The sequence below is a fragment of the Oreochromis aureus genome, linkage group 8 (genome assembly GCF_013358895.1).
Source record: "Oreochromis aureus strain Israel breed Guangdong linkage group 8, ZZ_aureus, whole genome shotgun sequence".
NCBI lineage: Eukaryota > Metazoa > Chordata > Actinopteri > Cichliformes > Cichlidae > Oreochromis > Oreochromis aureus.
Window position 1 is genome coordinate 27,888,467 of NC_052949.1, and position 16,159 is coordinate 27,904,625.

The 16,159-nt window shown below is 41.6% G+C and overlaps 1 protein-coding gene across 1 annotated transcript in view; it reads right to left on the reverse strand.

Moving 5' to 3' along the window:
• Positions 1-4,510: 4,510 nt before the first annotated feature.
• ca10a (carbonic anhydrase Xa) overlaps positions 4,511-16,159 on the reverse strand; it is a 305,283-nt gene continuing 293,634 nt past the window's right edge. The window contains exons 8-9 of the mRNA XM_039616256.1: positions 15,746-15,920; positions 4,511-5,508 (exon numbers count right to left, since the gene is read on the reverse strand). Coding sequence (XP_039472190.1) covers positions 5,486-5,508; positions 15,746-15,920 — 198 coding nt within the window. The 3' untranslated portion in view covers positions 4,511-5,485. The remainder of the gene's footprint in view (positions 5,509-15,745; positions 15,921-16,159) is intronic.

The following is a 16,159-nucleotide window of genomic DNA, read 5'->3' on the forward strand; positions in this document are numbered from 1 at the left end:
GGTTTGAGCCAGTATTTCTCTGCACATTAGAACTACAAGAAGAGGCATCCTCTATTGATTGGGTACTAATGAAGGAGGGGTATGAGAGAGGGATCACAGCAGTGTGGATTTATTTGTAGGAAACAAACAACATATGGCCGACTTACTTCCTTAAACACAAGGCCAGCTGACTACAAGAGTATCATGATCTGTCCCAGTTTCTGAATTTATTACAGTTCATAAATCCCAATCAATGCGAGCATTTATATATTTATACTACAATGTCAACTTAAACAACTACTGAATCCAGAATGTCCAAAGAGGATTTCCTCTATCTGAATCTCTGAAAAGGTGTTTACTGTGCACCACCTTGAAACACCAAAGCTCTGTGATGAAAAACAGTCTAATGACATTTTTAAAAGAGATTTTGCAGGTTTATCGACTTACAGCTGTTTAATAATTATTCATATTACTATTATTTTGTCAGATAGCCGAAGGCACCTTCTGAGGTCTGGCAGATTAGAGACCTTGGTGGGTCAGAGTTGTTTTTACAAAAGCAAAGGACCAAGGGTATATAAGGTAGATGGTTGTAATGCTTTTCTTCGTGACTGAATATCTTGATACTTGCACAATAGAGACTCTGAGACAGACTGAACACATAAAAAATTTATATTTGTGCAATCCTTTCTACATTGTAGGGAGAAAGAAAGGCCGTTTTCACACTCATAGTTCATTTACCCTGGTCCAGATCAGCAGATGAGTTTGTAAACTTGTAGCTTTTTCTATTGGTTTGGTTTATTCTCACACAGAGAAAATCCAAGTGAACTCAAGTGAACCAAAATGCACCACTACAAACCAGCTGAGAATGTTCAGTCACCTCATTTGCTAGATGAGGTGACTGAACGGGAACATCAAATCTAAATACAAGAAGAAGGTGTTGTGTTCTGGCCTATCGGTGAAGAGGCAGAATTTATGTTCATTTTACAGCTCGGTGCTAGCCCGTACAGACCTTTGCACATGTGTATTACCTTCCCACATTAAGAAGCAAAGCATACGTGGGTACAGGACCGTTTATTAGGTCAAAGTTGTAACATATACCTGGTTTTTGGATTGGATCACGGTTGGATCATATTCACACCATAAATGACCCACTCTGGAAGTTGTTTGGACTTCATTTTTGGTCTGCTCTCGAATTCAATTACAGTGTTCACACCTGCACCAAGTTCGAAGACGGAAACGAGTTTAATTTAAACTGACGAAACACCACTGTTGTGAAAACACCTAAAGTCTCTTGTTTGCCTCTGCTGCACCTGCTTGCTGTTCTTCAAAATGTTTAATACTTAAAAATGTTAAGAACAGAACCCATTAGCATCAGCAGAATGTCTCAAAGGGCATGTAATGTTTGAATATTTTAACATAAAAATCTATTCTTACTCTTATTAGTATTCAGGCGAAAGGTTGTTACCCAGTCCGACTCACTAACTCATTGACTCACCAGTCATGGGTCCCTCAAATGTTTTCAGGCAACTGACTGTTTGGACCTTGACAGAATGTCCAGACCATTGGTCTACATCTGCTTACTCTTTTGAATTCAATACCATGGACTTAAAAAAGATATTACAGAGCAGTTCCATATTTGTACTAATTAATGCATCACCCTCTTTATGAAAGCATGCTTCTAGTTTCACCTTTTTATAATTTGGGGTAGCTGTGGTTCTTGCTAGTAGGAGAAGAACAGTTTAAAACAAACAACTAACAAACAGTTTATTTTGCTTTCCTCCCAAGCATAGTTGTAGAGTTACAGAATATTACTGCTAAGGTAGAGAAAAGCCTAAAAAAACCACCCAAGTTCTTTAAAAAAAGTGAATAAAAATTTTTTGCATCTCATTTCTCCTAAGGATTAGGAGAAATATTTAAAGAAGAATTCAATAGCACAGGGACTGCTTTTCAGATATAATTACTGTTAAGCTGAAGGTGCAGGAACACCGATCCACTTTAACACCTGCAATATTTTTTCACTGTACATGTGGTGAATCTGAAACACTGCTTTCTTTTTCATATCAATTTAATGACAAGTTTTGCTAAAAGGAAACATGCACTATGTTGTTGAACACAAATGTTCTTATTAATACTGATAACTGACATAATAACTAATGTGTAAAGCTTTATCGCACAAGCCAGAGTAAAGAACTGATTAGATCCTACAGTGAGAAAAAGTACACCCTCTTTAAATTCAAAGGCTACAGGACATAACAAATATACCTAACACATCCTTAATCAGCCTTAAAATGAGATCCATACAATCTCACATTAACTACAAAACATATTAACGCCGTTTCTATTCATTTAACTAAAATGAAGACAAAAATAATTAGCCACGTGTTAAAAAAAATAAGCCTAGATTATATTCTGCTGTGGATGTATTCTAGGGTGTCTGTAGCTCAGGTAGTAGATCAGGCCACCTGCTAATTGGAAGGTTGGTGGTTGAGTCCCCTTCTGCTTTTGCTATCTTGCGCTTGCAAGATATTAACCCGAGGTTGCTCTCTGATACATCCATTGGCATGTTAATGTTAGATAGAACTTAGATGTAGAGCATGGAACAAATTGCTAAAAGTTTTTAAAGAGATAGAAAAAATTGCTGGTGTGAATGAGGAAAGTTCTGTGTAAAGCGCTTTGAGTGCATTTACCATTTATCATGGGTAGCTGGAGACCTGTCAGACAAGTAGTCATTCCTCATATTTCCTTGAAGTCCACTCTCTGGGTTGCATATGTACTAAATCCAATATAATATCACAAGATGCAGACATTCATGCAAACCCTTGCACTCACTGAGAGTAAAATATTAAAAAGTATAGCTTGTTTGGAAGAATGTCTCTTCTCTCTCAAAGATCGTGGCAAGACAGCTTAGCTTTGCAAAACTGTACCAGACCAAACCACAAGACTTTTGGAGCAAGGAGTCCAAAGTTGCAATGTTTGGCTATAATGCACGGTGACACGTTTGCTTAAAAATCCAACACTGCATATTAGCACAAACAATATCAAGTACAATGGTGGAAGGATGATGAATTTAGTTTGTTTTGGAGCCACAGAACCTGGGAACCTTGGAGTCAACCTTGAACTCCTACATATATTAAAGTATTTTACAGTAAAATGTGCTTTCAACAGCTCAACAACTTAAACATCACAAAAATTGGGGCATGCAATCTAAAAAAAAAAAAAAAACTGAAAAAGAAAAGAATCCATTTCAATGATCTAGACAAAGTAGAGCTGTGTGCTTCTACAAGCAATTGAATGCCAATTGAATTGAGATGCTGTAAAATGCACTTCATCTTCAAATCTTCATCTAACTTATCTTTAGATCAAAGACAGTTGAACTAAACAAGGGAAAGAAACCCGTGAGCTGCTAAATTCTTGTGTTTTTATTTCCCAATACATAAAACCTTAGAACTGATAGAGGTTCTTTTTACGAAGACTCTATGTCTATCTTTAACCCTGCAGATTGTGTAGCTAGTGACACAAGCTGTCATTAGCTTGGAGTAAATTGGAGAACGGGAGTACAGTAATTAATAAACAAATATTAATATTAATAGTCAATAGAATCCCTAACCTTGTGACTAAAGTGCCACTGTTAGAGATTGCTTGCATTCCCAGCATAGTGACTGAGATTTGCAGTGTAGCCACCAGAGATAAGAAGATGACAGCACATATTTATATGTGTTTCAGATTCAAACTCCAAAATACCTTAACTGAGCTACTGGACATAATAATATCCAGTAGTTCTAAGATGCTTTCTAAACCCCCAAGTTCACTTGGGTTTGAATGGATCCCTGCGATGTACCTGCAGTTTTTTGTTACACTGCATTTCAATACACCAACTAAGCATGCACCTTTCAGTTGGATTTCTACATCGAACAGAATATGACCACAGCTTGAAGCAGCTCACAACAAGTTTCCCACTGTTTTTAAATCAGTTGCTGACTTTGATATTGATAAACACTCCTTTGGTCAGCAGTATTACTTTTTGCTTAAGGAAATTTGGTTTCTTTCTTTTTGTTGTTTCTCTTTATTATTGCAAAATTCTTCTTTCCATAAATTCTAAAATACATTTCCTGCTTTTGGGCTTTTATATACTTGTCACAACCATGCTGATAGTCTGTTTCTCCCGGAGCCAGATGTTTTCCAGCATTGAGTTCTTCACAAAATTTTTCTTCGGCGACCCATAGAGACACCATTATTGTAAAGCAGGCATCAATCTGCTGGATCTGTATTTCCAAACATGTGAGGTTCCTCTTTTCATGTCCTCTGATGTCAACTGATGTGATCTAAAAGAGTACTACAGATCACAGTAACCCTAACAGTGCTACCTGAGTTGGATCTGTATCCTAACCAGCAATTCCAAGCTGCCCGTTCCGAGATTCTGAAGCCTACCTGCTAGCATTTCGGTGAATCCGTTTCGGTGTGGCCAGAGTTATTGAGCAAGTCTCTAAAGGGGAATATTGTAACATGAACATATTTAATGTGAAACAGTACAAACAGGTGGAGATATAACAAGTAAAATCCTCAGATAGTGAAACGTGTTCCAAAGTTAACTTTCCAGACACATTTATTGGGCTGATAACATCAAACACAGTGTATGACCATTGTAAACAAATAAAACAGAAATAAAAGGCATCAGCTCAGACTGAGAACTGCTGCAGAATTCAAAGTGCGCCAAGCTTTTTAAAATTCTTAACTTTTTGTCTTTTTAATATCTTCTTAATATATTTTTTGAACGTTATTTCATTATTTTTTTCTTTACATATTCATTTTTCTTTTGTATTGATAATTATAATATGTACATATGAGGCCAAGACACCGGTTGCTTTGAGACCATATGAAAGCTTTGGAAGTTGTCCCATGGCATTATTCTAGTTTTGGAAAATGACAAGGTAAGGCTGTGTTCCATCTCTGTTGGTTTTGCTGATTGCATGCCCTGTTGTTGACTGAAATGAAACGTCCACGTGAGTCTTCCTGATGGCTCCATATTGTTGAGCAGGGGAAGGGCAATGACTTAGTTCTTGGATTTTCTTACTGATAGCAATCTTTTATCTACAAAGGGTTTAAAGTCCCTAAGGTTGTCATAGTGTTTGACGGGCTACCAAATAAATGCTTTGTGTTTTTTTTAGGTTGTCTATTTTTTGTTTTCTCCCAAAAAGTTATCGATATCAAAATGTTCATATAGATATAATTGTTCAGTGGGGGAAAGGACCTGTTAGCATGTGTTTGAGCAAAGGTTCAAACGGTTCTCACTGTATGAAGAGTCTCCTTCCTTGCAATGCAAAGTTCCTTCATTCAAATAATGTCTGGTGTTATTTGTCTTTATACAATGCCATGAAAAAGTCTTAGATGAGATACAGCCTCGAGACCAGATTTCTTCTTCATTCTCCCCTGCCTCACTTCTTTTTCTATTTCTCTCCCCTCATCCTGAACTCCATCTCTGTCTCCACGTTCAGCCGAGCCGAGAAGGCTACTTCAGCAACCACTCGTTCACTGGAAGAGAGAAGTGGGACAGGAGTGGGCATACAATTATATATAATTATATATGAACACAGTTATGTATATATATATCTATATATATATAGATAGATATATATGTCTTTATACAATGCCAATATATATATATATATATATATATATATATATATATATATATATATATATATATATATATATATATATGTATATATATATATATATGTATGAAAAAAACAGCGCGCCCTGCAAGTGGGGTTTATCCTTCAAGCTCGGGTCCTCTACCAGAGGCCTGGGAGCTTGAGGGTCCCTGCTTGCATATCTTAGCTGTTCCCAGGACTGCGCTCTTCTGGACAGAGATCTCCGATGTTGTTACGGGATCTGCTGGAGCCACTCGCCTAGCTTGGGAGTCACCGCACCTAGTGCTCCGATTACCACGGGGACCACCGTCACCTTCACCCTCCACATCCTCTCGAGCTCTTCTCTGAGCCCTTGGTATTTCTCCAGCTTCTCGTGTTCCTTCTTCCTGATATTGCTGTCATTCGAACCGCTACATCAATCACTACAGCCGTCTTCTTCTGTTTGTCTACCACCACTACGTCCGGTTGGTTAGCCACCACCATTTTGTCCGTCTGCATCTGGAAGTCCCACAGGATCTTAGCTCGGTCATTCTCCACCACCCTTGGGGGCATCTCCCATTTGACCTCGGGACTTCCAGGTTATACTCGGCACAGATGTTCCTGTACACTATGCCGGCCACTTGGTTATGGCGCCCATGTATGCCTTGCCTGCTAGCATCTTGCACCCTGCTGTTATGTGCTGGATTGTCTCTGGGGCATCTTTACACAGCCTGCACCTGGGGTCTTGCCTGGTGTGATAGACCCCAGCCTCTATGGATCTTGTACTCAGAGCTTGTTCTTGTGCTGCCATGATTAGTGCCTCTGTGCTGTCTTTCAGTCCAGCTTTGTCCAGCCACTGGTAGGATTTCTGGATATCAGCCACCTCCTCTATCTGCCGGTGGTACATACCGTGCAGGGGCCTGTCCTTCCATGATGGTTCCTCGCCTTCCTCCTCTTTCTTGGGTTTCTGCTGCCTGAGGTATTCACTGAGCACGCTGTCAGTTGGGGCCATCTTCGTGATGTATTCGTGGATGTTTCTTGTCTCATCCTGGACTGTGGTGCTGACACTCACCAGTCCCCGGCCCCCTTCCTTCCGCTTAGCATACAGCCTCAGGGTGCTGGACTTGGGGTGAAACCCTCCATGCATGGTAAGGAGCTTTCTTGTCTTTATGTCAGTGGCTTCTATCTCCTCCTTTGGCCAGCCTATTACCCCAGCAGGGTACCTGATCACGGGCAGGGCGTGGGTGTTGATGGCCCGGATCTTGTTCTTACCGTTCAGCTGACTCCTCAGGACTTGCCTGACCCTCTGCAGGTACTTGGTGGTTGCAGCTTTCCTAGCGCCCTCTTCATGGTTCCCATTCGCTTGCGGGATCCCCAGGTACTTGTAACTGTCCTCTATGTCTGCAATGTTGCCTTCTGGTAGTTCAATGCCCTCAGTTCTGACTACCTTCCCTCTTTTTGTTACCATCCGACTACACTTCTCCAGTCCGAACGACATTCCAATGTCATTGCTGTATAGCCTGGTAGTGTGTATCAGTGAATCGATGTCTCGTTCACTCTTGGCATACAGCTTGATGTCATCCATGTACAGGAGGTGGCTGACAACCGCTCCGTTTCGTAGTCGGTATCCGTAGCCAGTCTTGTTAATGATCTCACTGAGGGGGTTCAGGCCTATGCAGAACAGCAGTGGGGACAGAGCATCTCCTTGGTAGATCCCGCACTTGATAGTGACTTGTGCTATGGGCTTGGGTTGGCCTCTAGTGTTGTACGCCACATCCCCATTGAGTTCCTGATGAAGGCTCTTAGGGTCCTGTTGATCTTGTACAATTCTAGGCATATATATATATATATATATATACATATACATATACATACATATACATTATATATATATATATATATATATATATATATATATATATATATATATAGATATATAGATATATATACATATAGTACTACATGGAAGCTCCTGTCAGGCATCATATCGGCTAAGATGAACAGGCACATGGGTCAATACATGAGCGGGGCACAGAAAGGGATTGGCAAGAATACCAGAGGCGCAAAACACCAGCTACTGGTAGACAGAACGGTCAGCCGAGACTGCAAGACCAGACTGACCAACCTGTGCACTGCCTGGATTGATTACAAGAAGGCCTATGACTCAATGCCCCACAGCTGGATACTGGAATGCCTAGAATTGTACAAGATCAACAGGACCCTAAAAGCCTTCATCAGGAACTCAATGGGGATGTGGCGTACAACACTAGAGGCCAACTCCAAGCCCATAGCACAAGTCACCATCAAGTGCGGGATCTACCAAGGAGATGCTCTGTCCCCACTGCTGTTCTGCATAGGCCTGAACCCCTCAGTGAGATCATTAACAAGACTGGCTACGGATACCGACTACTGAAACGGAGCGGTTGTCAGCCACCTCCTGTACATGGATGACATCAAGCTGTATGCCAAGAGTGAACGAGACATCGATTCACTGATACACACTACCAGGCTATACAGCAATGACATTGGAATGTCGTTCGGACTGGAGAAGTGTAGTCGGATGGTAACAAAAAGAGGGAAGGTAGTCAGAACTGAGGGCATTGAACTACCAGAAGGCAACATTGCAGACATAGAGGACAGTTACAAGTACCTGGGGATCCCGCAAGCGAATGGGAACCATGAAGAGGGCGCTAGGAAAGCTGCAACCACCAAGTACCTGCAGAGGGTCAGGCAAGTCCTGAGGAGTCAGCTGAACGGTAAGAACAAGATCCGGGCCATCAACACCTCGCCCTGCCCGTGATCAGGTACCCTGCTGGGGTAATAGGCTGGCCAAAGGAGGAGATAGAAGCCACTGACATAAAGACAAGAAAGCTCCTTACCATGCATGGAGGGTTTCACCCCAAGTCCAGCACCCTGAGGCTGTATGCTAAGCGGAAGGAAGGGGCCGGGGACTGGTGAGTGTCAGCACCACAGTCCAGGATGAGACAAGAAACATCCACGAATACATCACGAAGATGGCCCCAACTGACAGCGTGCTCAGTGAATACCTCAGGCAGCAGAAACCCAAGAAAGAGGAGGAAGGCGAGGAACCATCATGGAAGGACAGGCCCCTGCACGGTATGTACCACCGGCAGATAGAGGAGGTGGCTGATATCCAGAAATCCTACCAGTGGCTGGACAAAGCTGGACTGAAAGACAGCACAGAGGCACTAATCATGGCAGCACAAGAACAAGCTCTGAGTACAAGATCCATAGAGGCTGGGGTCTATCACACCAGGCAAGACCCCAGGTGCAGGCTGTGTAAAGATGCCCCAGAGACAATCCAGCACATAACAGCAGGGTGCAAGATGCTAGCAGGCAAGGCATACATGGAGCGCCATAACCAAGTGGCCGGCATAGTGTACAGGAACATCTGTGCCGAGTATAACCTGGAAGTCCCGAGGTCAAAATGGGAGATGCCCCCAAGGGTGGTGGAGAATGACCGAGCTAAGATCCTGTGGGACTTCCAGATGCAGACGGACAAAATGGTGGTGGCTAACCAACCGGACATAGTGGTGGTAGACAAACAGAAGAAGACGGCTGTAGTGATCGATGTGGCGGTTCCGAATGACAGCAATATCAGGAAGAAGGAACACGAGAAGCTGGAGAAATACCAAGGGCTCAGAGAAGAGCTCGAGAGGATGTGGAGGGTGAAGGTGACGGTGGTCCCGTGGTAATCGGAGCACTAGGTGCGGTGACTCCCAAGCTAGGCGAGTGGCTCCAGCAGATCCCGGAACAACATCGGAGATCTCTGTCCAGAAGAGCGCAGTCCTGGGAACAGCTAAGATACTGCGCAGGACCCTCAAGCTCCCAGGCCTCTGGTAGAGGACCCGAGCTTGAAGGATAAACCGCCCGCAGGGGCGTGCTGGGTGTTTTTTTTTTTATATATATGTGTATATTATATATATATATATACACGTATATATATATATATTTGTATATATATATTTGTGCAGTGCTCTCTACGGTTCAGCTGTTCTCTGACATTATCCACCCTGCACCATATTTTATATTTAGCCAAAGGTTACAGTTTAAAATGCCCTTAAGGGAATGCCAGGTGCACAGGTGTGTGGCAGTTGGCAGAGGGTGGTTGGGCTAAGTGAGTAAAAAAGATCTATTATGATTCAAGTGACAGCACTCCAAAAGGAATAAATAACTTTATTAAAAGGAGGAATTTGCTACAGTCTGTTATCATGATCAGCTTTGATCCGTTTAGCTCAATTAATGGATTGCTGTCAAATGTGATCAATCTTTGTATTAATGCATCTTGATAGATAATTTATGTTTATCTGTTTATGTTTATGGAAAGTTTTATCGATTTTTTGAAGGACCACATGGTGTCACATTTAAACACATCAGATAAGCAAGTTTTAAGGTTGCAAGAAGGTGTATTTGAAACCAAAACCTAATTATTTTCTTAAACCTAACCTGAGCAGCTCAAACAGATTTAGTATCTAAGAGTGACAAAGTAGTTATCAGTACCTAAACCTAACAAATTGGTTTTCAGTGTCTAAACCAGGGGTGTCGAACTCCAGGCCTTGAGTGCCAGTATCCAGCAGGTTTTAGATCTTACCCTGGGTCAACACACCTGAATTAAATGATTAGTTCTCCAGGCCTCTGGAGAACTTCAAGACAGGTTGAGGAGGTAATTTAGCCATTCAAATCAGCTGTGTTGGATCAAGGACACATCTAAAACCTGCAGGACACCGGCCCTCAAGGCCTGGAGTTCGATACCTGTCATCTAAACATACACAAGTTGTTTTTGTACTTGAACTTATTATTATTAATGTAAGTAACTGAAAGCAAAAGTAAGAAAGTGTAAACATTGTAAATCATCACAAAACTCAAATCCAAACCTGGACACAAACCACAGATTCATGAACTCCAGACTCCACCAGCATCCTTCAAACCTCCGTAAAGCTTTCGCTCCTTAAAAGAGAATCTCTAAGAAGTAGTGCAATGCACTACTGACAGGAAAGGACACCTTGTGTGCATGTTGGCACCATTTAACAGAAAGACAGTGTTTGACATTATGTGACAAGAATACGGGGTCATGTTTCTGTAAGAAAGCAGATATATTTCGCCTTTTAATGAGACATCCCCACCCTACTTCATCCTGAAGGTCCTCAATTCTCAGAACAATTAAAAGAAGCAGGTCTACGTTTGTGTTTTCGCAATTGCCTCCCTCAAGGTGTGCAGAGAGTGCTTTTGTTTGATGCTCAGGAGACTCTAAGGTGGGTGAATTTCTGAAATCTCTCCCTACAACTGCTCCCTAGAATAATAATTTCATCTTTTAAGAGGAAGGCAGGGGAATGTCAAATAGCAGAACAGACGACCAATGAGAGACTAGATACAGTAAACAAACCCTCCCTATGCTCCCGAGACCTATGGTAAACCAGAATTCAGCATCCACTTATGGATACATAAGTGATAGGAACAGAGATGATGACAATTATGAAAAGACCTGTGGTGAACACAAAGTTCAAGAAGAGGGAGGACCATAAGGTGACATATAACAACAGAGGAAGGTGCACACAGATCAGGTATATCCTATGCAGAAGGTTCAGTCTGAAAGGGATAGAAGACTGCATGGTGTTGACGGGGGGAATGTAGCAAGTTGAAATGTTGAAAGTTGAAAAAGGAAGAATTTTGCAGAGAATTCAGGGAGGAGTCGAGACAGCCTGTGGGTAGTGGGGAAGAGTTACCAGACTGCTGGGAAAGTACAGATGAAGTGAAATGCCAAGATTTTTTGTCTGGTGTATGGCCAGGTGGCTGGCAAAGAAAAAGTCTCATATGGAGATGTCTAGAAGCTGGACACTAGTTAGGAGAAAATGCCTTGTTTTGATTAGTAAGACAGAGAGATTGAGCTGAAAAGGATGTGCAGCAGGTTAGAGTGCTTAAGAATACAACTGGAAATGTATGAACAAGTGAAAAGACCACCTTACCAGGTGGTAAGGAGATGTCATCTAACCCATTCCTCTGACCTGAGGAGTGGAGACAAAGTCTACTGATACTGATTTTCAAGAAGAGAGGTTACATGGAGATCTGTAATAACTACAGGAGGATAAAGATGATGAGCCATACTATAGAGATATGGGAAAGAGTTGTTGAATGTTAAAGAGAGAAGTGACAATTAGTGAGCAGTAGCATGGCTTCATGCTGAGAAAGAGCATTACAGATGCAATTTTTGCTTTGTGAGTGTTAGTGGGAAACTACAGACAAAGTCAGAACAAGTTGATAGAAAGCGTAAAAGTACATGAGGGTGGTGCAGGACATCTATGAGGACAGTGAGAAAGCAGTGAAGTGTGGGGTAGGAGTGACATATGGATTCAAGGTGGGGTGGGATTACATGAGAGATCAGCTCTGAGCCCTTCCTATTTGCAGTGGTGATGGACAGATTGACAGATGAGGTGAAGCAGGCAAGCAGGAGTCTCCATGGACTATAATGTTTGCAGAAAACATTGTGATCTGTAGTGAGAGTAGGCAGCAGGTGGGAGAGAGCCTGGAGAGAAGAAGAATTAAAGCCTGGAGAAGCAAGACAGAATACGTGTGTATAAATGAGAGGGAGACAGTTGCAAAAGTGCAAGGAGGTCAGTTATACAAAGCAAAAGACAATACACAAGATAGGTGAAAAAGAGAGTGGGTGGGTGGAGATGAGTGTCATGGGTGATTTGTGACAGAAAGATAGCAACAACAATGATAATGAAGCTTTACAAGCTGGTACTGAGACCTGCTATCATGTATAGTTTGGCAACTGTGGCAGTAACAAAAAGGCAGGAAGCAGAGCTGGAAGTGGTAGATTTAAGATTTTCATTGTGAGTGACCGAAAAGGACAGATTAGAAACAGAAATGTCGGAGGGGCAACTCAGGTTCAGCGTTTTGGAGACAAAGTTAGAGAGGAAAGGCTGAGATAGTTATCTGCAGTGGATGGATTGTGGATGTACTGGGCAAAAGATGTTTAATATGCTGCTGGCACGCAGGAGGAAAAGAGAATGACGACAGATAAGATTCATAGACGTAGTGAAGGAGGGTCAGTGTGACAGAAGAGAATGCTCATGTTGTGAGTCCACTGTGACAACCAGTGCAATCAGCTGAAAGAAGAAGATGATCTCATTTCTTATTTGTGGGGATCGTTTTATCAAAGTGAGTGGTTTATTCACTAAGATAATTGCTGTAATCTGGACCTAGTTCCAGGCTGGTAATAATTCAATACAGGACTACAGGGTGGGCCATTTATATGGATACACCGTAATAAAATGGGAATGGTTGGTGATATTAAAGTCCTGTTTGTGGCACATTAGTATATGTGAGGGGGAAAACTCCTCAAGATGGGTGGTGACCATTGTGGCCATTTAGAAGTCGGCCATCTTGGATACAACTTTTGTTTTTTCAATAGGAAGAGGGCCATGTGACACATCAAACTTATTGGTAATGTCACAAGAAAAACAATGGTGTGCTTGGTTTCAACGTAACTTTATTCTTTCATGAGTTATTTACACGTTTCTCTTTGTTCACAGTCATTGACATGTCGAAGAGGTTAACCCGTGAGGAGCGGATTGAAATTGTGTTGATATCTGGTGAACGCAGTAACTGGGTCATTGCAGCAGATTTCAATGCAAGACACCCTACGAGGCCACCCATCTCCCATGCTACAGTCAGCAAACTGCTTGCTAAGTTTCGTGAAACTGGTTCAGTGTTGGATTTGCCAAAATGTGGACGCAAGAAAACTGTCACTAATGAAGAAACATCAGTGGCTGTCCTAGCTTCATTCAGCAAGAGCCCACAGCGTAGCACTCGCCGTATGTCACTGGAGAGTGGCATTAGTCGAACATCCCTTCGGCGGATATTAGCTACTTACAAATGGCACCCTTACAAACTTCAGCTACTGCAGCATCTCAATGAGGATGACCCAGATCGGCGCACAGAATTTGCAGAATGGGCAAAACAAAAATTGGAACAGGACCCTCAGTTCACGCAGAAGATTTTGTTCAGTGATGAGGCAAACTTTTATGTGAATGGTGAAGTTAACAAACAAAACCACCACTATTGGTCTGACACTAACCCACATTGGACTCCAAGACTGTTGGAACAACAAAAGTGATGGTTTGGTGTGGTATATGGGGTACAATGATAGTGGGTCCATTCTTCATCAATGGAAACCTCAAGGCCACTGGATATTTGAAATTGCTACATGACGATGTGTTTCCCTCTTTATGCACTGAAGCTGGCATGTTCCCTGAGTTTTTCCAGCAAGATGGTGCACCACCACATTATGGGTGCCAGGTCCGAGGATTCCTAGATGAACAGTTTCCTGGAAAGTGGATCGGTCGTCGTGGGCCAGTTGAATGGCCCCCAAGGTCTCCCGATCTGACCCCCTTAGACTTTTATCTTTGGGGTCATCTGAAGGCAGTTGTCTATGGTGTGAAGATACGAGATGTGCAGCACCTGAAACTACGGATACTGGATGCCTGTGCTGGCATTTCTCCTGCTGTGTTGCTATCAGTGTGTGAAGAGTGGGAGAAGAGGGTTGCATTGACAATCCAACACAATGGGCAGCACATTGAACACATTTTATAAGTGGTCAGAAACTTGTAAATAACTCATGAAAGAATAAAGTTATGTTGAAACTAAGCACATCATTGTTTTTCTTGTGACATTACCAATAAGTTTGATGTGTCACATGGCCCTCTTCCTATTGAAAAAACAAAAGTTGTATCCAAGATGGCCGACTTCTAAATGGCCACCATGGTCACCACCCATCTTGAGGAGTTTGCTCCCTCACATATACTAATTTGCCACAAACAGGACTTTAATATCACCAACCATTCCCATTTTATTACGGTGTATCCATATAAATGGCCCACCCTGTAGAATAGAATAGAATAGCCCTTTATTTTTATTGTTCATGTACAACAAAACTATGTTTTTGGTTTGCTTGTTGTTGTTTTTTTAATAAAAAATCTTTGACATGAAATCATGCATGGTTGTTTCACATCTGAGAAAAGACCATTCAGTGGAACGATCACTGCTGAGACAAAAGATGAAGGGGAATATATGAACTCCTGCAGCAAGAAGATCATGAAGAGTCAGCCAAAATGATTTCAGTTTTAAACTTTTTCATCACACTTAATATTTATCATCAGAGGTTTCAAAAGAGCAATTTCTGTATGAGAACAAAGCTTTGCTGATTTAATAATATTTATTCGGTGACATAATATGCCGCACACTTTTTCAAATCAGATTAAAGAGCAAAGAAGACACATTTAGGAAACATAGCAACTAAAACACATTTGCCAGATCACATATTGTTAAGTTACCAAGTGAGCACTATTAGACTGTGTAGATTTGCCAATGCTGTTTTGACTTGGTAACTGCTAACTTATCTCATCTGACATTAATAATAACACAAAAACTGTGCAACAGGAGCTTTACGGTACAGGTGTACATGGCCAAGCAGCTTCTATAGGTGTAATGTGTAAAAGACTCAGTACTTTTGTCCATATAATGTACATTTCTTGAAGCTTTCCTGCTATGTTTCTGTACAAGAGCCTTCAGCTTCTAAAAATGGCAGCCTAGCAATTTTTGTTAATGGTTGCCTAGTGTAGCACATTCAGTAAAGGAGCAGTCTAGTATGACCACTAAGAAAAATAAAGGCATGCTGCCTTTATTTGTATTTTTTTGGGGGGGGGTGCAAAGCATTTGGTAGAGCTCTGGTTAAGACTTGTTTCTTTTTTTGTTTTGTTTTTTACAAAAATATGACTACATAATTCAAATTTACAAAACAGATTATGATCATAAAGTGTATCTAAAAGATTAACATAGCTGTGATATCACCCACTGACAATAACTAAAGGCATAAATTGAGCATTTGGCCCTCATCTTTTTTTATAATATATCTAAAATCTTAAATCAGTTGACTGGTCATGCATTGCATCCCACTTGCCTATTTTATAGATTAATTATTCTATAATTGCTCTGTTGTGTGCACAAAAATAATTGTTATAACCAGATTGTGTGATCTTATGAAAGGACAGATAGCATAATATCTGTAATTAAATATTGTTTAAATATCAGCTATTTACAGGAGTAGTTTTTACCTCGGTACTGGAGCTTCTGAGCCCTGTTGTTTGGGCAGTCCTTGCCCTGCATGCTGAAGTTAATATTGGTGCGGATGCAGCGGTTGTTTAGTGGCTGCACAGGACGAACGTTGTCACTCATACTTAGAAAGATCTGAGAGGGCTGGTTCTGGCTCAGCAGCCGCAAGGAGTGCATCTAACATCAAGACAGAGAGAGAGAGAGTGAGAAAGAGGGGGAGGGAAGAGAAGCAAAATTGGCTAAAGTATCATGGAAATGTGACCCAGGCTTTTTTATTCACTGCATTAATTTCCAGCAAGGACTGAGTAGAAGATTACACACAGGAGGAGAGATTTTGGAGGAAAAGCCTCAATGTGAGTAGACATATTTCACTGAGCAATTTTTTGAGAGAGAATCCTGACCTGAGACAAGTAATC